This window comes from Sciurus carolinensis, chromosome 3 (genome assembly GCF_902686445.1).
Source record: "Sciurus carolinensis chromosome 3, mSciCar1.2, whole genome shotgun sequence".
NCBI lineage: Eukaryota > Metazoa > Chordata > Mammalia > Rodentia > Sciuridae > Sciurus > Sciurus carolinensis.
This window is the reverse complement of record NC_062215.1, coordinates 118,840,853-118,862,664: the sequence shown is the minus strand read 5'-3', so window position 1 is coordinate 118,862,664 and position 21,812 is coordinate 118,840,853. Positions and strand designations below refer to the sequence as shown.

The 21,812-nt window shown below is 39.4% G+C and overlaps 1 protein-coding gene across 3 annotated transcripts in view; it reads right to left on the bottom strand.

The window, feature by feature from the left end:
* Positions 1-21,370, bottom strand: part of Nostrin (nitric oxide synthase trafficking) — a 59,968-nt gene extending 38,598 nt beyond the window's left edge. The window contains exons 1-2 of one of the 3 annotated variants that reach the window (XM_047546693.1): positions 21,209-21,370; positions 12,124-12,209 (exon numbers count right to left, since the gene is read on the bottom strand). In XM_047546693.1, the coding sequence (XP_047402649.1) occupies positions 12,124-12,209; positions 21,209-21,235 (113 nt within the window). In that variant the 5' untranslated portion in view covers positions 21,236-21,370. The remainder of the gene's footprint in view (positions 1-12,123; positions 12,210-21,208) is intronic. The other 2 variants (XM_047546692.1, XM_047546694.1) reach the window with 2 other exon arrangements.
* Between the last annotated feature and the right edge of the window lie 442 nt (positions 21,371-21,812).

Genomic DNA, 21,812 nt, shown 5'->3' with positions numbered 1-21,812 from the left:
GTATCATGACCTACTTATAGGTGCATCTATAGCTACAATGATGAGGGGATATTTTCATTCACCTCACCTCTGACTTCAGATAAAGGAAATGTAGGACATTTCTTCTTAATAGGAACCATAAGAAGTTTTGTTGCATATTTTTAGTATGTCAGTTCTATTTTTTATTATCAAATACCTTCAAAATTATTTTGTACTTAATTTCATCTGGGAAACAGTCCCAGAACTCTTCAGTAACTAACTTAATAACTACACATTTTTACACAGATTGAACTTAGTGTTATAAACCAAGCAAAGACTGACAGCTCTGAATCCAGAGGCCTTAGAATACTGATCTATTACAAAAGTTTTATTCATTTCTCCCTGTTAGTACATCTGTGCTTATTTTTACCACTTTTTTGGAAGAAAGACTATTGTAGGTTGTGTATTAAAGCGCAGGTATAGAAAACACTCATTTGCCCAGTAGGGGTTGGAGTTGTGGTTCAGTGGTAGAGCACTTAGCATGTGTGAGGCACTGGGTTCCATCCTCAGCACCATATAAAAATAAATAAAATAAAGGTATTTTGTCCACGTAAAACTAAAACATATTTAAAAAAAAAAAAAAGAACTTGTCCTAGTAGCAGAAGAGTTAAGGCAACTATTTTTAAGTAATGAAGCTGGCATATAAACATCTCATTGTATTTAAAACTAGATGTCTTTGTGCCAGGAACTTACATCAATTAGTGAAGAGAGCGAGGGAGAGAGTGTGCTGGAGCGAGGTGGTGAGTGTGTGTCAGTGAGGTGGCATTGGGTTTTGTGAAGATTAAAATGTGATAAGAGGGCTGGGGATATAGCTCAGTTGGTAGAGTGCTTGTCCTGCATGCACAAGGCCCTGAGTTCAATCCCAGCACCAAAAAAAAAAAAAAAAAAAAAAAAAGTGATAATAACCCAAGCCTAGTAGAGCAGCAGTGACTAGAACAATTGCTGTTGACCTGGCTGGAAGGTCCTGCACATTCTGAGCCCCACCCTTTCTGGTTTCCCCTCCCTCTAGCCACCCCTTTCCATGTTCTCTTCCTACTCAGTGGTCAGTTGTCACCCTGCCTCAGGGTCTTTGCATTCGCTGTGTCCTCTGCTGAGTACTCTTTCTACTACAAGGCCACATGGTATTCGGCTTCATTTTATACCAAACAGGTCTGATTCAAATGTCGTCTCCTCAGAGGCCACCCTATCTAAAAGGAGATCCTTGTCACTATTTCCTTACAGTTTTATTTATGTCCTAGCACTTATCTCCATCTCATATCGCATTATAATTTCTTAGTGTACTTCTGTGAATACCCATAATAGCTCCAGGAGGCTCACGAGTTCTTTTATCCATTGCTGAATCGCTAGGCTAAGAAGAGTACTTGGTGCCTAATAGATCCTCAGTATGTATGATGTAAATGAATCAGTGAATGAACTTCCCACCAGGTCTGGATTAGAATTCTTACAGTTCTTCATTACAAGTCTGTTCTTGCCTCAAGACTTTCAAAAACTTTAAACTGACAAGTCAATTTATATGCATTAGAATTGTTTGAGCTGCATGTAGCCCTGAGCAGAGTAAACTGCTTCCTAGCACATGGAACAATTAGCATATAAACCCATTCCTAGTCCCTTGTAACTAAAAGGCTTTTAGGATTTTCCTTTCTAGCATTCCGTTCTTTCTTGAATGCAGCTCATAAAGCATTATGATGAATTTGTAGTTTTCAGCTCAGAATGCTAGACCCAAAACAAATCAATAGCAAATATGAATTATTCCGATTATTGTGATGTACCCAAAAGGGTCTGTAAATATTCAGAGCACCCCAAGTCTACAGAGGTGTTCAGTTCAGGTGAAGGAATCTGCAGTTTTCTTGTCCATTATCTACCCCACAAACATTCCCAAAGAGTTCCTAAGGACAGGTGGTGCTGTCGGGCACAGCTTCTTCCTCACAGTTCAAGTTCACTTGCTGAATGTTTTCCAGGCTGTACGAAGTGTCTCTGAGGCTAAGTAGAAGTAAAAAGGACAACTGCCAGAAAGAAGCATTGCTTTCCTTTATATTGTTAACTTACTTGGATTCACTTGGGGAAAAAAAAGAGTTGAGCTTTGTTAGCAGGAAAGGGAGAGAGTCCTTGCTTGTTTGTGGGCGATTTGGCGCTCTTTTTTTGAGTCTGGCCATATGGCCTCCTGAACTTTGTGGGATCTCCACTGGCTTTCTCAACCTAGGGAGGTTCAATGGCTGCCCAGCATTTCTTGTGTTCAAGTATCTTAGGCCTCTGTGGCAGGGCGAGTGTGTGGGTACACGGATGGAAGTTTCCTGTGATCCTGCCCAGGAAAAGCATGCGCTCAGAGCTCGCCTGACAATGTGGCGCCTTGCCTCTGAGGCTGCTGATGCTTGACCTTGCTGTCTGCACATGAAATAACAACATCCGGCCTCTACTGAGCACTTGAAACGTGCCGGACACCATTTCCTCATTTCTTGCAAAGTAACCCCCATGAGGTTGGCACAGTTCCTTTACCCATTTCAAGGAGGGAATGCTGAGGCGTAGAGTTAACTCCACCACTCGCCTGAGGACACACAAGAAGGAGGTGACAGAACTGGGATTGGAACCCAGGACCTCTGACTGATTACCTCTGAGTAACCACTCCATTTTCCCACCTTCGAGGTTGTGAGGAAGAGGTTGCAGCGGGAGAGCCATGGTGTCAAACAAAAGTACTTTTTAAAATTGACACTGCCTCTCACTTGCCTTTTAATTGCAGTGTTCTGAAGCTCCACAGCTCCTGGTGGCTTAGCAGTTAGAGATCCAGCCCACAGCTGCCTGGGTGCAGACAGATGTTATTCCAGGGCCTCTAATGAAGGCATCTGCACTTTGTAAGGCATTTTAGGAATGGGGAGTGGGAGTGTTGAGTGTCTGGCATAGTGGAAAAGGAGGGGACTCTGACATTAAATATCATCAACCTAAACCTTTGAGGCTGTCCTGAGTTGGACCCACCTCTCCGAATAGCACAGTTGTGCCCCTTGATTCTCAACTGCCATTTATTAATGACCCAAAGAGTTTTAGAATTAGCGCTCAAATCAACCAAGTAGAGTGGCTACAACCTTCTACCCTTGCATTTTAAGTCCCAACAACCATTTGTGAAACCTCAACAGACGACTGGACTCTGTAAGTCAGAAGGTATTGAAATGAAGCCTCGTAAAGAGGGTGGGTGTGAGACATTGTCTCCCAGGTTTCTGGCTCTTAATGGCTTACTTTAACAGATGCTACTGGTTCAATTCTAATCTAGAGAAAATCACTGTTACAAGAAACCTTGTTCTAAGTGGCAAATGCAGAAAGAATTGCCATTTTTGTAAGTCAGAATGCTTGTCAGGGATCAAATACCGCCATACAGCTCTTCTGTGCCATGGTCTAAGGAAGCCACACACACACATCCTTTCAGGGCACCTGCTAAACAGAATTAAATGCCCTTAGTGCTTTCCTGAGGCAGAGGCAGCAACACACGCCTCTGCCTATATTGGTTTCTTCCCAGTCTCTGGATGGAGCTACTTTATCATGGTTTCCAGACAAAAGGTACTACAGGCAAAGGGAGTCCAGGCGGCAGAGCTAACCTCAAATGAAGACGTGGAATGTTTTTTCCCTTTCTAAAATAATCAGGAACATTCTCGAATGTGAATTGTGCTTGCACGTCTACTCCTTTCCCAATTCTTTTCTTTCCATTTTATAGCCACCATTTCTAATTTAAGTGAAGATGTTTTCTCCAGGCAATTGTCTGGATACATGTACAATTGATGATGTGTGTGACCTTTTGATACTAGTTCAAATTACTCAAGTGAGTTTTGAAGATTCGGAACCACGGAAATGACATACACTGACTTTTAATCCACTTATATTCTAATTTCTTCTCAGCATGCAAGGCAGGTCAATATATTTTCATTAGTAGTAATGAAGACAAATCAATATGTCAAAGACCAATATTTGGCTTAGATTTTAAAATAAATTCTACTTTTGAAAGAAAGAAGCCATGGAAATATGTGGTTTCAGATTCAATATTTTTGATTCAGCACAAATTAAACTAAGAATAATATAAGTAACCTGTAATCAATCTTGGAGGACTTTGCTTGTAAAAAGTGGTTTAAGGGACTGGGGTTGTGGCTCAGTGGTAGAAAACTTGCCTGGCACATGTGAGGCACTGGGTTGGATCCTCAGCAGCACATAAAAGTAAATAAATAAAATAAAGGTATTGTGTCTGTCTACAACTAAAAAATACTTTTCAAAAAAATGCTTTAAAAGAAACACCATAGTTACCCCCTGTGTTTCTGAGGAATTAATTAAAATTGAGCTTAGACCTTCTTGTGCTTCAAAAAGCAAGTTGAACAAATGGGATGCTATCAAACTAAAAAGCTTCTGCCCAGCAAAGAAAATGATTAAAAGCATAAAGAGAGAGCCTTCAGAATGGGGAAAAAATCTTGGGCAGCTATTTTTCTGATAGGGAATTAATATCCAGAATATACAAAGAACTCAAAAAAACAACACACACACACACACACACACACACATACAAATCAACACATGGGCAAAAGAACCAAATGGAAACTTCTCAAAAGAAGAAACACAAATGGCCAATAAATATATGAAAAAATTTCAACATCTCTAGCAATCAGGGATTTCATCTCACTCCAGTGAGAATGGCAATGATCAAGAATAAGAACAATAAATGCTGGCAAGGTTGTAGGGCAAAAGGTATACTTGTACATTGTTGGTGAGACTGCGGACTAGGACAACCGTGCTGGAAAGTACTATGGAGACCCCTTACAAAACTAGGAATAGAACTACCATATAACCTAGATCTCTCACTCACTGGTATTTCCAAATGATCTAAAATCAACATTCTACAGTGATACAACCACATCAATGTTTATGGTAGCACAATTCACAATAGTGAAATTATGAAATCAAAACCAGATGCTTGCCAATAGACAAATGGATTAAGAAATTGTGGTATGTGTGTATATATGCTTACACACAATAGAATTCTACTCAGCCATTAAAAAGAATGGAATTATAGCATTTGCTAATAAAGGATGGAAATGGAAAATATCATGCTAAGTGAAAGAAGCCAAACTCAGAAACTCAAAGTTCAAATGTTTTCTCTCATATGCAGAAGCTAGAGTCAAATAAAGGAAGGAAGAGGGGAGAATAGGATAATAATCAAATATAAATTAATAGATGAGCAAAAGGAAGTCTAGTAGAATAGTGGAAGGAGAATGGGAGAGGGGAGGAAGGACAGAAGAGAAAAGGGGGGATCATAAACTGAAATTGATTTGCTTGAGTTTATTGGGATGAACCCAACTACTAGCTAAAACTATAAAGCTCTAGTAATTAACAAAAAAGCAAGTGAAAGAGCCCTTCCTTCTTTAAAAATTAAGAAGGAATTTTAGAAATCTCAAATTCTTCCATTGGGCTCTCACCCTTGTTTTCTATCTCCTTCTATGCACCAGTTTTCCATTTAAGCTTTATCAGCTCTGTGAATATACCACAGTGACTCTCACCATGGCGTATACCACAAGAAATGAATTAAAAAATAACTATGAGTAAATGCAGAAAGACAGAAGGAAAGAGCAGGCTGTGGGAGGAAGGGAAGGGAAGGGGAGGTCCTGGGGACTGAATTAGAACAAGATATATTCCATGCTTGTAAAATTATGTCAAAATGAATTCTGTCACATAGAACTAAAAAGAACCAATAAAAACAAGATAGTCACGAGCATATCTTACAAACAGACTATTTAAAAGTTACCGAAGGTTGTTGGTGGGATGGGGGACACAGAGCAGTGAGGGTATGAGTGAGGTCAATGGGTACAGAGTTCCAAGTAGATAGGAATAAGTGCTAGTATTCTATCACATAGTATGGTAAATGAGTCAAAAATACATATTCTATACTCCAAAATAGCTAGAAGAGAGGTTCTTGAAAGAAACAATAAATATATGAGGTGATGAATATGCTAATTACCCTGATTTGATTATCACATACTGTATACATATATCAAATCAACTCTTTGCATTCCATAAATCTGTTAAGTTATTATGTGTAATTAAAAAATTAACAAACAGGGCTGGGGGTGTAGCTCAGTGGTGTAGTGCTTGTCTACCATGCACAAGGTCCTGGGTTCAATCACTAGCACCACAAAAATCACTGACAGATTAGTGAATCAAATTGAAGCTTTGTTATTCAAGTGGTTGAGTTCTCTGGCTAGCCCACTTTATTCTTATTGACTGCCTTGATTCTGGTTCCTGAAAACAGCACAAGAAGGTGAAATGGGAGGATAAGCCTCCATGGCGGCCTTTTTGGATGTCCAGGCTGAGAGTCTCATCAAGTCCCTGCTCACTCTCTCTGACCCAGGGAACACATAAGAACTTCCACTCCAGCACGTCTGTTCCTTCCAAAGCTGAATGTTTATGTGTGCATGGGACAGGGAGGAAGTCTTGTGGTAGGGGGAGTCAGGTCAAGTAGACAGGAAAGGCAGTTTTCAAAGCGTTTTATTAGCAAAACAAAATATGATACTGAATATGAGCATATCTTATAACTACTAGTACAGATGTTGTAGAGTAGCTGGGAGAGGAAGTGAGGAGGAGAGCCCTGCCCACCTAGCCTCCTGTTCACCCTCCTGAAATAGGTGCTGTGGGCTCCTCATAGATCCCTTGAGCCACAGGGTTTGAAAGTCACTGGGCTTGATGACCTGTGAAGTACACAGGACCAAGACCCCCTGAGCATGCTGGGACTCCCACGGCAGTGCCTGAAACCACTTGGAAGAGGCCTTTGCACTGAGCCTGGGTAAGAAGCCTAACTCCTCACCTTTGCCAAAACCTTATCTGTGAAACAGGAATGGATAAGAATATGTATGTGCCACATTGGGTTGTGAAGACTAAAATAAATAGACCAAGTATAAGACACATCAAACACAGTGCTCAGTCTATAAATGATTTCATTTTTTTAACTTTTGTTCAAAGTAATATGCTACATACAGTAATATGTCAGTCAATTTCTTTGACTTACCCATTTATTGCTCCTCAGAAATGGCTTAACTTGAAGTTCTAGAAAGTTATGAGTGCCTAAAGGAATGGAGCATCTGAGACATTAAGACATTCATTCACTCAGCGAACATCTACTGAACACCCACTCTGTGCCAGGACTCTGCTAGTCACAGGGGACACAAAGATCCTCAAGGAGTTCAGCTTCCAATGGGAGAGAAGGAGAAGTAAACAAAGAATAACAGTGTAGGACAGTAAAATATATAGCAGAACTATGTGCTCACTGTATATATAGAAACAGGACACTCCTTTTGAGACTCCTTTTTAGGGGCTAGAGTCAAGGCCATCCACGGTGGAACAACTGGGTTGTGAAGAATGCAGTCAGTCAAAGAAGGTGAAGATGTACCCATCAGGCAGGTGATACAGCCTGTGTTAATATGGCAGTGGTGCCAGTGAAAGGACTCAAAGCGGGGAGGGGAGATTACAGGTAGTTCAGTGAGGAGGAGGGGATCAGGGATCATGGGGAGATGGAGAGAGACAAGATGGAAGGCAGAGCTCAAATTTCAAAAGTCCTTTGTAAAGTGCTATGAGAGCTGAATTTTATCCTGAAAGTCAGGGGAATCTTTGAAGGGTCTTAAACAGAGTCATGGTCACAGACTAGAGGATACACAGAGACAGAGACAGAGCCCCCTCAGCCAGCCCACAAGTTGAGGGAACTTTTCTTGGATTAGGAAAAGGGAGCCCTCTGAAGTCACATAGCTCTAAGCCAGGGTTTAAGTGAGAAGGGATTCAATTTTTGCCTCCACATATTATACTCAACCAGGTGCCTTGTGTAGCACACAAACCACACAGCTGCAGACAGTAACTCTAGACAGAAGACTGGCTTGTCAGAATTTTGCCAGAACAACGGAGGAGGCCATAAAATCAAAAGAAAGCCATAGATATAAAAGAGGTTCAGAAGACAGAAATATGAAGTCATGGTCATGAGTTAAGAGAGAAGAAATCATGGGAAGGAGTGACCCCTGGAGGTTGGGCTTGACAGGGTGGGCTGTGGTCCCAGGAACCATGGTTAAAAATCTAAAAGGAATGCCCGCTTTGGAGAAAATTTGATGAACTCTGTTTTGGTGAAGTTGACTTTGTGGTTCCATGACACATTGAGGCAGAAGGAAGCAATTCTATATACTGTTCAGTATATGTTTTGAAGTCCATCCAGAGACTTTGCCTAGCAATGTACATTTGGAAGTCATTTATATGCAAGGGAGCTGAGGCTGTGGGAATTACAGCACCCAGGAGTGGAGTAGAAAAGGTGAGATTTATCAAAGATGTTATTTGGGTTTTTAAATGTCTTTGTTGACAGTGTCTGCAATGGTTCATGGATGGAACAAATGGTCAAGTGCACCTCCTTATTTTTTTCCTTTTTCTAATGTCCACAGCAATGGTTCTTGCCATTTGGAAATCTGATCTTAAGCTTCCTTTCAGAGGAACAATTGGTTTTCTCATCCAGGTCTGCTTAAACGTTAGCTATAAGGGTGCAGGGAGTCAAACATAGTTTCTAGGAATGTGCCTTTGTCTCCTTTAATCTGATCTGTAATTGCATTAAAGTGAACCCTTAAGGACTTTGGCATTAGGTATTGTAGGAGCTGCTGTGTCTCTGGCCAAATCTGAGTCTGTGATTGCAAAAAAGGAAACCCAAGTAATTAATTGGACAGAAACCAAGCAAGAGCAGGAACTGCAGAATAGCCAGGCAAAATGGGGTTTCAATAACAACTACACTTTCCTATCACCTCAATTTAGAATGGATGCTAGAAGGTAGCTGAGTGTGGAGAGGAAACATTACCGCACTTGCAACTCAAATATGATGCTGCCTCTTACATCTACATCCTAATGCAGAACTGAACCACATTCAACAGACTCCTAGGTAAAATGTTTGGAAATGAAAATCTCCAAGGACAATAAAGACCTTGTTCTAATAATGTATGAATAGTAATAATAAAAGATAATTCCTTAATAATCCTTTACATGATTATTTACTCATCTACAAATATTTACTTTATGCATTTTCTGGATCAAACACGTTTAATTCAAAGAAGCCCCAGTGGGCTCCTTCCTTATATCATCCATTATGCTGGCCAATGAATTTACCTTCATGATTTTGTGTCACATATTCTAAGAGAACTGTTTACTTGTCTTATGGGGTTTTCCATTATTTGTCCAAAACCCTAAGGAAAAAAACAGCTTCTTTCGAAGTCTTCTTTCAAAGACTTTCCATGTATTTATCCAATACAAGGGAAATGTATCATTGACTTATTTGTAATAGGCCCATACATTTAAGAGGAAATAAACCCTGGGTTTGTTTCCGGACAGCTGGAAGGAACTCACCTTTTATCTTATCTATGACTGGGGAAGTCATTTTCGAATTCACAGAATAGGGAGTAAAGGTAAATGTATTACCAGCTGTGCAGTGCCCGCTGATCCTTATTGACTAAGTTATTATGTGGGGTCAGTTCAAGTGCAGTAGGCAGAGGCAGTGACCTCAGAATCACATTATTCCTGTTGGAGAGAAGTGATCCAGTTCTGGGAGATGAAGTGGCCTGTCTTTGCCAACTGACAGGGAGAAACATGGTCTAAAAATACACAATGTGCTACAATGTCCACAGATTTACAGTGTTTGTGTTCTGTAGAAAATGGTTCTCCAAAAATATCATCTCCTTCCATGTGGACAAACATCCCTCAGGTTAACTATGTAATCTACAGCTGAGCAAGGAGAGGAAACTTGACAGCTCAGGTCCAGGGGATACTGGAAATGCACATTTATCAGTAATCTGTAGACAGCACCTCAAAAGTGGCATCTGTGTTGAGGGGAAATGATTTAGTTGTACCATGTTAGTGTTGCAAAATGTTTAAGAAAGCATCAATCACATAAACAATCTAGCAGCCAGCATATTTATCCCCTGCCTCTGTCGTCACAACTCTCTATGAGGTACAGTTTTGGACTCTTGAACAGCAAATAATCAAAACCAGATGATGACAACCTAGGTCATAGGAACAGCTAATCTGATTTCAGATTCCCTCTCATCTGCAGGCAGCAGATGCTGTCTAATCTAAGTAATGAGTTGAATTTATACAAAAGTTAACTGGTCTTATTTTTAAAATTTTTCTTTGAGACTGATAAAATATTTTCTTACACAAGAAATACCTTCCCTGTTGGGTTCTCCCCTCTTCCCTTTCAGGGATCAAAGTAGTTGAACTGTTAGGATGGAAATAATCTCATATTTTAAAAGTTTTTTCTCTTTGACTCCATTTGACAAGCCTGATTTTTTTTTTCTTCAAAAAAAGCCCATTTGAGCTGGGCTAAGGAAATGAATAGACACTTCACAGAAGAAGATCTACAAGCAATCAACAAACATGGAAAAATGTTCAACATCTCTAGTAATAAGAGAAATGCAAGTCAAAACTACCCTAAGATTCCATCTCACCCCAATTAGAATGGCGATTATCAAGAATACAAGCAACAACAGGTGTTGGTGAGGATGTGGGGAGAAAGGTACACTCTTACATTGCTGGTGGGGCTGCAAATTAGTGCAGCCACTCTGGAAAGCAGTGTGGAGACTCCTTAGAAAACTTGGAATGAAACCACCATTTGACCCAGCTATCCCACTCCTTGGCCTATACCCAAAGGACTTGAAATCAGCATATTACAGAGATACAGCCACATCAATGTTCATAGCTGCTCAGTTCACAATAGCCAGATTGTGGAACCAACCTAGATGTCCTTCAATTGATGAATGGATAAAGAAATTGTGGTATATATATATACAATGGAATATTACTCAGCCGTAAAGAATGATAAAATTATGGCATTTGCAGGCAAATGGATGAAACTGGAGAATATCATGCTAAGTGAGATAAGCCAATCTCAAAAAACCAATGGACAAATGATATTGCTAATAAGTGGATGATGACACATAATGGGGGGTGGGAGGGGTTAGTGTTAGAGTTAGAGTTAGGGTTAGGGAGAGGGGCAAGAATGGAGGAAGGAAGGACTGTATAGAGGGAAAAGAGGGGTGGGAGGGGTGGGGGAGAGGGGAAAAATAACAGAATGAATCAAACAACATTACCCTATGTAAATTTATGATTACACAAATGGTATGCCTTTACGCCATGTACAAACAGAGAAACAACATGTATCCCATTTGTTTACAATAAAAAAAAGTCAGATAAAAAAATAAAATAAAAAATAAAATTAAAAAAGCCCATTTGAGCTCTTACAGTCTTTCTTTGATCTCATTCTTTGGTTCTGATAGAGTGCATGATCTTCTTTGGTCACTAATACAGAAAGCAATTGACCCATAGCATCTTTATCTTATGGCACATATACAACATTTTAAATTTGAAATGGTTTACCTTAAAAAATAAGCAATCTTTTCCAAAAGACCTCTTTAGACTTGCTTATTATAGAACTGTTTAGAGGTGGAGAAAAGGCCTGAAGACCACTTATGAGCCAACTTAGTCCCCTGAGTTCTCAATGCTAAGCAGTGACCTTTTGTTACCTTCTTGACTTAGTTAAATGTGTTCACTTCAGCACAGTGAACAGCTCAATACAGGATCATGCCTAGTATTAAGAGAAAATGGTACTGAAAATATTGACTTTCATCCTTCCATCCCCTCATTCATCAGATATTTACCAAAGAAATCAGAGACCAGACTCCAAGAATTCATCATCAAAAATGAGTGAGATACAGCCTTTGCCCTTTTAGGGGAAACGAAAATGCAAACTAATCATTGCCATCAGTGTGAAAAGTACAATAAAGGGTGTATACAGCAGACACAACAGTGGGCCCCTGGAGAGGTGATAAACTCAGTCTGAGGAATCAGAAGAGACTCCACTGAGTCTTTCTAACCAGAATTCCCTCCTGTTGTTCCTTGATTTTTATGGTGTCCAGTCAATAAATGTACAGTTGAGGAGAATCATTCTTTAAACCAATCTCTCAAGTACCGAACTATCACACTGTGTTCTGAAAAGCAGGACAGTAAACACTCTACTGGTCATATCTCTTGCTGCAACTACAGATGAAGAACTGTTCATCACAAATGTGCGTTTTGTACCTTTGCTGAAGGACGGATGTGACCTGCTTGCAGAAATTCTCTCCATTTTGAGAAAACTCCTTTAGGCTCTTGTATACCTTATTATACTGAAAAAGAGAAAAGATGAACAGGAGGATTATGAGCTCTTCCAAAGATAGAGCACCCATAAATTCAGAATGCTAATGACAAGTGCCATGTAAATGATCGTGTAGCTACAGGGAAGAGTTCTTAAAATAAAGATTAAATCTCCTCTCCTGGAAAACTTTTAAAAAAACAAAATTTGTTTCTCTGTTTCTCCCCCAGGCCAAGTGCAAACAATTCAGCGGTGGGGTACACTTGGAGTCTGGTTTCCTGTCACCCTTATTGTTCCCAGGAAAGTCAAAAATACATTCTGGAGACACTACATAATCATTTTGTGCAACTCCCACAACTCCAAAATATTCCTGGGCTTATAGCAAAGGATGAACCACTAAAGTGAGTTTTTTTTTTTTTTTCTGAGATACAAAAATGTAAGTGAATAACTTATCAATAAAAATTTTTCCTAGTTCCCTCTATGTCCCCTATATTTTATATAACTCTAGTAATAAGACTGTTATAATAATGAGTTGAACATTTTCTTTGAGCCAAACCCTTATAAATTCCTAAGTAAACTTTCATAAATTCATTCTTATGTGAATTAAGCCTACAGACACAAGAATTTCAAATAAGGTTCTATCATTTGGTTTCCAACTCCAAAATGTGATTCTGAACATTGTATTTGTACATATAGACATTGATGACATTACATTTGAAGTGCCCAAACAGAGAGGGTAAATGTCAGTTGATCCTGCAGCTTATTCTGACAACAGAACAGGGGAATTTGATGATGGAATATTTGTCCCAAACTATACTCTCCATCCAGGAGGTGCAAAAGCAGATTGTGTTTCAAAATGATATTTTACATAAGAGGCTGCAATTCTGTGTGGATGGAGTGCTGTGCTATGGCTCTTTGCTCAATAATGAGCCAGCTTCTTCCAGGGCTCGCATGCCTGCAGCATTCAGATGAACTCCATATTAAAAAGGGAAAGGGAAGGAAACACACGGTTACTGAGATCTTTCTCAGTGGCAGGCAGTCACATGCAGGACGCCCTCAGGGCCCAGAAGCCTTGGCACAAATATACCTAACATATGGACTAGCAGAGTATTAAACAAAGAACAGGGCCACAGAGGAGGAAGGACCCCCCCTAATTGACCTGATTCATGTCTCTACGTAGGGGCATGGAACAAACCAATAGTCTTGTAGAACCTAAATTTATATAGATATTATATATAGATATTATAACTTTCCCCAAAATTTAATACATAAAGCTATGATAGGATTTAGAAGACACACAATACAGGATGAGCATCTTAAATGGGAAAACCCAAAATCCAAAATACTTTAAAATTCAAAACTTTTGGAGTTCTAACCCAAGGCCACAAATGGAAAATTTTACATGTGGCCTCATGTGACAGGTCTCAGTCAAAACACAGGAGCAGTAAAATAACTGAATGAAATTACCTTCAGGCTATATGGATGAGGTGTGTATGAAACAGAAAAGAATTTCCTATATAGATTTGGATCTCCGCCCCAAGATTCTCTCATTACGTGTATTCAAATATTCCAAAATCTGAAAGAAAATCTGAAACACTTCTGGCCTCAAGCATTTTGTATAAGAAATACTCCATCTGTAGTAGGAACTAGCTCCACTGAAACAATGACAGTAGTGAGGGTAAAAAGCTTGTACAAGGAATTTGTTTAACACCTCAAGCAGGGCTTGCAAACTCAGCGCCTACAGGTTCCAGTTAGGCACCTGAATGTCTAAAGGGCAGGGCAGGGCCCAGGAGCTGCAGAGGTAGCTTCCTGAGCAACTCTAGACCATCATTGCCCCATGGAAATGAGACCCAGGATAGCTAGATCTCTCAGTGTGCCCAAAGAGGCTGAAGTCAGGACTTTCATCTGAAATGAAAGCAAACAATTCACAAATGTAAAAACTATCTACAGTGCAAGCAAAACATGCCTATACACGGGTTCCAATTTGTAGCTTCTGTCATGGAGTGGGAATTGTTCTTCTCCGAGGATTATGAGAGAAAATCCCTGTTTGGCAACCAAGCTTTCTGATTTTTATTTCCAATAAAACAAAACTGCTTTAGAATATGTAAAAGAAAATGAGAGGGAGGGGGGTATGAAAAATGGTGGAATGAGGCAGACATCATTACCCTATGTACATGTATGATTACATGAATGGTATGAATCTACATTGTGTACAACCATAGAAACGAAATTATGTACCCCATTTGTGTACAAGGAATACAAATGCAGCCTGTAAAAAATTAAAAGCTAAATAAAAAAAAAAAAACTGCCCTCTATGAATGATATGATATTATGAAGGCCTTTTTCCTCCCCTTCCAGGTACACTGGGAAAGTACTTCCAGGTACATTGTGAGAATTCCACAGGAAAGAAAATCAGTCAAGATTTTGTTTACTTCTTACATGACCTAAACATTTTCATTATATTCCTCCCTAAGCCTTTATTTTCTTCTTGTAATACATAAGAGGATCCCACAAAACACATGTTGAAGCCAGGAGAAGAGAATACGTAAGTGTTCAACAGGGTACATACTCCAGAATTAAGTCATTTCCCAGCCTCCCTCACTCAGAAGTGTATAGCTGTTGACTAAATGCTGTTCAAGGAGATGTGGGAGAAAGTTTTGTGTGGGGTTTCAGTGAAGGACCCTTCCTCCTCTTTCCTGTTTCCTGGGCTTCAAAATGATGGGCCATGTTATAAAGTGGTATTGAGATTGAGCATTATGAGCTGGGATCATAGAATGGAAGAAAGAGCGAGCACGCATCCCTGATGGCTGTGAAGTCCAACACACAAGCTCTCAACTCTCTACTTTGGGACTTATTTTCATGTGTGAGAGAATTACATGTTGTTTTTAAAGTCATTCTTATTTAGGAGTTTTCTATCATGCAGCTTAACAAAGTTTTAACTCAGTCTTTTAACTTTGGTTCTAAATTTTGAAACATTTCTGTTCCATAAAATAAAAATGATAAAGAAAGTAATGGTACCTATTATGTACTCTGCTTAAGTCATAAAAATATTAACATTTTTCTTCTGCTTCCTCTTTGAGCAACTATTTCTCATTTTTAAAAATAATTTATTTGACTCTTCTTGGATATTTATTATTCCATATGAACATTTATCTAATTACAATTTTTTAAAAAAATCCATGTGGAGAAACTAATTGGAATTGTATTACATTTGTATATTAATTAGAGAAATAGACTTTTAAAAATAGTATTTTGACTTCCATCCAAGAACATAAGTCTTTTCATTTGTTCAAATCTTATTTCATGTTCAATAAAATTTTATGATTTTCTTTACATACCCTATGACTTCCATATTTTATTTACTTAGAAATATCTCCCAGAATTAGACTGTATATTTTTAAATCCTATCTGTTTCTCTAGTCCAGAGCACAGGAGGAACAAAGACTTAACAAGGAAACCATGGAGCTGTGGACGAGAGAAAGATCTGGAGTGCGTGCTTGCGAGTGACTTTTTCTGCTCTCAAATACTATATAAGACTGGGGCCGGGAGGAGGTAGAGTGAGGAGATGGATTAGAGGGACTCAAAGCCTTCAGAGGGGGAAAGGAAAAGAGCCCCCCATCAGGAGAACTGGGAGTGAAAGGAACCCGATATAAAACATCCTAAGGGAAAGGCCTATGTGTCCACATCACCTAAGGACAGCTGTACGAAACAGACCTGGGGAGAGACAGGGAGCCTTGGCCACCACGTGTGAGGATGGGGACATGTATGGAAAACCTTGTCTATAACCAAAGAGAAAATGAGTAAAGCAGTTGAGTGTCCTTTTCTGTGCTGGAGCTGCAGGGGTGCTGCCTTTCCCAATCATTCCAAGCCATCAATGCTCCCTAAAACATGTTTTCTACTGTCTCCAGCAGACTAGTTTTAGGAGGTCAGGTCATCCTGAATGTTCATAAACCAATTGCCTTAGAGGTGGTGGGGTAGCCTGTGGCAAAACAAAGAGTAGCCTGTATCCCCAAAGGCATTCACATTCAGCTTTTTAAAGTATGGGGTGCACAAACAAAGCATGGTTTACCATGGCCCTCGGGCTGCCAGGTATGAATTTTGGAAGATGATCTTTTGTTGTTTAACAGATCAGTACTTCCTAACTTTTTTTCACATCATGGCATATATATAAACTATTTTATATATTTTTATTGGAACAGGTGGTAAATGGACAGCAGAGAACTGGTCTATGACTCTGCCCTCTCAGCCATGCTTAGCCAATTCAAAGAGCTGAGGGGATTCCTTGTATTCTGGTGTGCCCAGGTACACACTAGTCAAGAAGATTTTCAACACGTTACATTGTTGTTAACTTACTCTTCATTTAAGAAAGAGATGTTCTGTTTATAACAGCAATAGAGAGAATCTTTACCTTTGACCCTATGTGCATGTGTGGGAAAGTCCCCAACAAACCCTGATCCAGATGGTGTTAAAGGTGACATCAATAAATAAAGGAGTTGTTAAGAATACTTTCACCTTCTTATCAAAATTTCTTATTTAGAACGAACGTTTCTGTGTCTTTCATCATGTACCAACTACTCAGACTTGAAAACAAAAATTGAAAAGTGAGACTTGCATAAATGCTGAAGCCCATCCCAGGGACCACCTAGTCCAGTGTGTGTGTGTGTGTGTGTGTGTGTGAGAGAGAGAGAGAGAGAGAGAGAGAGAGAGAGAGAGAGAGAGAGAGAAAGAGAGAGAGAGAGAATAGAAAATCTGGGACCATATCTGCTTTGAGAGTGAAATCTCTTGCTTTGGCTTTGACTCCCTTGCTCCTATACCCCTTTCCATTCCACCCGTCTCCTATACCCTAGAGAGGATTCTGAAGATATTCTATGGAGCACAGTTTGGAAACCACTAAAGTCCACTTATTTACAGTTAAGACTCAGAGCTGAAAATAACCTCATTAGATAGGGACAGAACTGTGATTAGAAATTTAATAAGCAAATCAATTAGAGAACTCACCAGAATCAAATATTTTTATAACTAACTAATCAGTATAATCAGTTAAGTTTAGCTAGAGTGCAGGTCCCTGTTTATCAGCAGTACAGATGACTTCCTAATGTCATCAACCAGCACAAGAAAGCTACTCCCACAAAGCTTTTGAATATCCAACCCCCATTCAAATATGCATTCCAGGAAAAAAAATTTAATATTGATTTTATATCTCCATATGAATTTGTGTTAACTGTGCTGCTTCATTAATTACTAGGAAAGAAATGTCAAGAATTTTTTTCCCTGAAAAAGGGATTTCAGGCTGGTGATAAAACATTAGGAACATTTCTGAGGCCTTTAAAGAATATCTTCACATAGACAATTGGTCTACATTCACATTTCCTTTTCAGTTACTAAGAAAAAGTTTCTGCCTAGCACTTGTAAGCAAATTGTGTTGCATAAATATTGCCATTCCAAAAAAATTGACTTTACTATAAACCCTATTTATCTGTCTCTCCAGAGGTTTTTTTTTTTCCCCTTAACAAAATACATGAACGAGTACTACAATCCCTTGTTTCAAAACCACCAATTTTAGCTTTTAAGCATTATTTATTAATTATTAATGTAGGCAATCAGCAGATGACTGATCAGACAGAGGACTTATAAACAATATGAAATGCCTACATGGAGTTTGACCTAGCTGGTCTTTTTGACTTTCCACAGTTTGAATGATAAAGAAGGGAAAATTCAGTTATTCTAGAAAAATATTTTTATTCTAGATGTTAGTATAGAAACATTTGGGGGGTGGATAATGCATGAAATAAGCTGTGATATTCCACTAACATTTAATTAAATAAGCTTTCCTGGATGCCTTTCCTATGCCAGGCACTGTTAGTGATTTCATGTGAATTCTGATTCATCAGGGGAAATATTTCAAAACACTACCCATCTAAATTATTAGCCATCTGTGTAATATTTGGAATCCCTGTGGCAGGCTATCAAGATTGTGCAATATGATCCTCTTATTTTACAGAGGAGAAAACAGAGGCCTAAGAAATGTGAAACAGCGTGTTACTTGTCTCCTTGCTGCAGGCTGGGGTTGCTGGGGGCCACACGACAGCCATGCCAGACTCCACCTGCCTTCTCCATCTCTGTGGTGGATCAGAATCCCTTAGGACCAGCAGTGCACCAGCAGCTTCTAAGTTAGCTCAGTCACTTCTGGTGACCCAGATTGAGCCTCAGGTGGGCGGCTGGCATCTAAGCCAGGTCACCAACCTGAAGGACAGCCTGGGCCAGGGCAGAGGCAGCCTGAGTGGAGACCACAGTATTGCTTTGACAGCCCTCCCTGGAGACTGTATGAGTGCATAAAATGCAAGAAGCCGGCTACAGCTTGTTGTTTGGGGATAATTTGATCCTATTTCCTTGCACATGGATTTGAAGATGATTTCACTTGGCATATTTTTAGGTTTAGAAGCTAAGCTCACTGGATCAAGATCCAGAGCCAATTATTTTTCCTTTCAAAAACAGAACTTTAAAAAATCTCCTTTAAATAAGTTCTGACACTCTCAAGATCAGTTAAAAGCCCTACACAGCAGTTAGTCAATCTTTGTACTACTCTGGTAACAATAATTTCAAAATAAATGCTGACCTGGCTCTTTGAAACTGAAGGACCAACTGTCAGTCCATTTTCTCACTATAGCATATTAAAAGAGCTTTTTTAAATTTTTTGGTACCAAGGCCTGGTTTAGTAGTTTGGTAAAACCTATTTTACTCAGAATAATATTTTTAAATGCATGAAATAACAGGATAATAAAGGAAACTGTATTGATTTCTAACATTTTTAAGATTGTGATATTATGTGTGCTTTTTTTTATTAGCATACTGAATAAAAAGCCTAAAGAATTACCAAATTTCTAAATAAGGCTGAGAATATACTGAAACAACTGTAATGTTATAGAAAAATATCTATGACTTTGGTTACATAGTTGCAGACACTGGCAGTAGTATTGAGGTTTGTTTTTCACATACAGAATTGAAGCAAATTCTAAATTTCAGTTAGAAATCAGTACAAATACAGATGTTTTTTCCCATTTAAGTTCATGTAACCCACTGAGATCCATACAGGAATTCATTGGTGCAGATCAAGTTAAGAACTGTAGCTAAGACAATAAATTGTGTTCATTGTAACTCTAGGGACTCATGGGATAGAGCATCTTGCAGGTGGTTGAACCTTTGGGTTCTTTTGTAACTACTTAAATGTTTTGTGAGGCATGCATTTGCAGTCCATTCCCTTGTTTATTATGTTCCCAAACTCTTCTTCACAGAGCATTGTTCCCAAGTACAAGCTGGAACTGTACCAGGAAATCAACTTGAACACTTGATGAAAATGAAACAATCACAAATAAATAAATAGTCTGTGACTTTAGAGGGTTTAGAAACCCAAGCTGAAGGGATATCCGCCCCCTCTTGACTCCCGGATACTTTTGGTGGCAATGGGCCCACAGAGATGACCTTCAGAGCGGTGGACAAGGACAAGAAGTATTCAGCACCCCAGGGAGTGGAGCTTTAAACAGACACAAAGGCAAATGATGTCTTGGGGGCTGCTTAAAATAAAACATTTCTCCCAAGTCCTTGCCTGAAGACCATCTCTGCCCACCAACAGGAAGCCAGGGCTTCAGTTCCTTTCTCTTTCTTCTTTTTTAAAAATGTGATTGAACCTCGCCTTAGTTTCCCTCTCTTCTCTTACACTCTTCTCTTGGCATTGGGCATTAACTTTCTTCCTTGGTGACTGCTGGTGCCAAGTTTCTGCCTCTATTTATTCATCTCTGTCTCTACCATTCTCATACAGTATAAATATACCCTCCCATATCACTGTTGAGACAGGAGAGATTTAACAGTTTAGAAAGAGAGGAAACTCAAGGAGAGAAAAATAAACAAATGAATGATGAAAGACTTCTAGAAAAAGGTTTCCCTAATTACCAATGGAGAGCAGATTCAGACTGAGGTAATAAAATGGGGAAAGCTTCACCTTTAATATCTATATACAGCCATACTGTTGGAGCATGTTTTTACATTGAACATTGTCTTATTTTCATATTTAAAAAGTAATATTAGGCAGAGCTGGCTACTACATTATTGTTATTAACCTTATCCTCCATTTATTAGCATACTCATTTAGGTTCTCTGATCCTTGGATTTATTTTGTGGAAGGAAACCAATAATCCTCCATTGATCCTTTTCTTTATGGCTTTGGTACAAATCCTATGTATCTGTCTCTCCACAGGTTTGGTTTCTTGTTGTTTAACAAAATACATGAAAGATGACTACAATCCTTTGCTTCCAATGCCACCAATTTAGCTTTTCAGCACCATTTATTATTGCATTTATTGGGACAAGACACTGACAATCCTTGGTTATTTTAAAAATAAATACATCCTCCCTTCATTTAACTTGCTTTTTGTCCCCTGTGTCATATCTGCTACTGCTCTTAATGACCTCATAATTTCTTTGGACTTTTGACCAATCCTGTATTTTTGGTAATCTTCCCAGGACTGAAGCAACCATGCTGGTAAATCAGTCTGAGAACCATCATCGATGACAGGGTGCAGGGTTGATCCTCCTTTTGCAGGACTTGGGATCCTTGACGCTAAACCACACAGAGAGGAAAACACAAAAACCTCCCACCTTCCTGGTTTCATTCTCAAAGTTGAAAAATTGGCTGCAGACATTCTTGTGTTTTTGTATCGACTGCATACATGACGTTGGCACCATTGGTCTTAAGACTGTTTTCGGAACAGCCACCATCTGGAACCAAATATGATCTATGTACTTTACTCAAACTTTTTCCACAAAAATGAGAATGAAGGATAACAATTACTGAGATTTCTTAGAAAGACCTCTTTTAAAAAATCAAACCAAAGAAAAACCACAGACCTTTGTACCATAGCCAATATCTAAACCCGTTTGCTTGCTGAGCGTCTCAAATTTCTGAAGTTGGAATCCATGAGTATATAAATCTACCCCCCAACACACACACAGGCGCACAAACTGCACTGAGCTACTCACCGAACAATCTGTCAGTGGGTCCCTCATGTTGAAATGCTTTTGCTTTTGTCCTTTCACCTACGCTCCAGCATTCTGGACTCTGCAAGTGAAATTGGGTGTGTCCTGGACTTCCGGGATTCAAAGGGCCTAGAGTACGTCAGTCCTTGTCAAACACACCAAGGAGGAAGTCCCAGCCCTGGACTTTCATCCAGTTTGTTTCCTGAAAAAAAGCAAAGAACTGCTGTGGGTCAAGAGAGCCAGTGGAAGATAGTGAGAATGACATCTGCAAACACTCTGGGGGAAAGGCGGGACACAGCCCTGGAGAGCATAGCCCTGAGAAGTCAGTCCTGAGCTGTGAAATGGCCCCACAATTCTGGTGCCCAGTGCAGTGGAGCAGGACTTATATTATCTCAACTAGCTCTATTAATCATGTTTTTAAAATTTCTGTATTGTTTTAGTGAGCTTTTTTATCGCTGTGACCAATAGACCTGAGAAGAACAACTTGAAGGAGAAAAAGTTTATCTAGTGCTCATGGTTTTAATGGTCTCATTCCTCAGATGACTGACTCCATTGCCCAAGTTGAGGCAGAACATCATGGAGGAAGAGTGGGCAGAGGAAAGCAGCT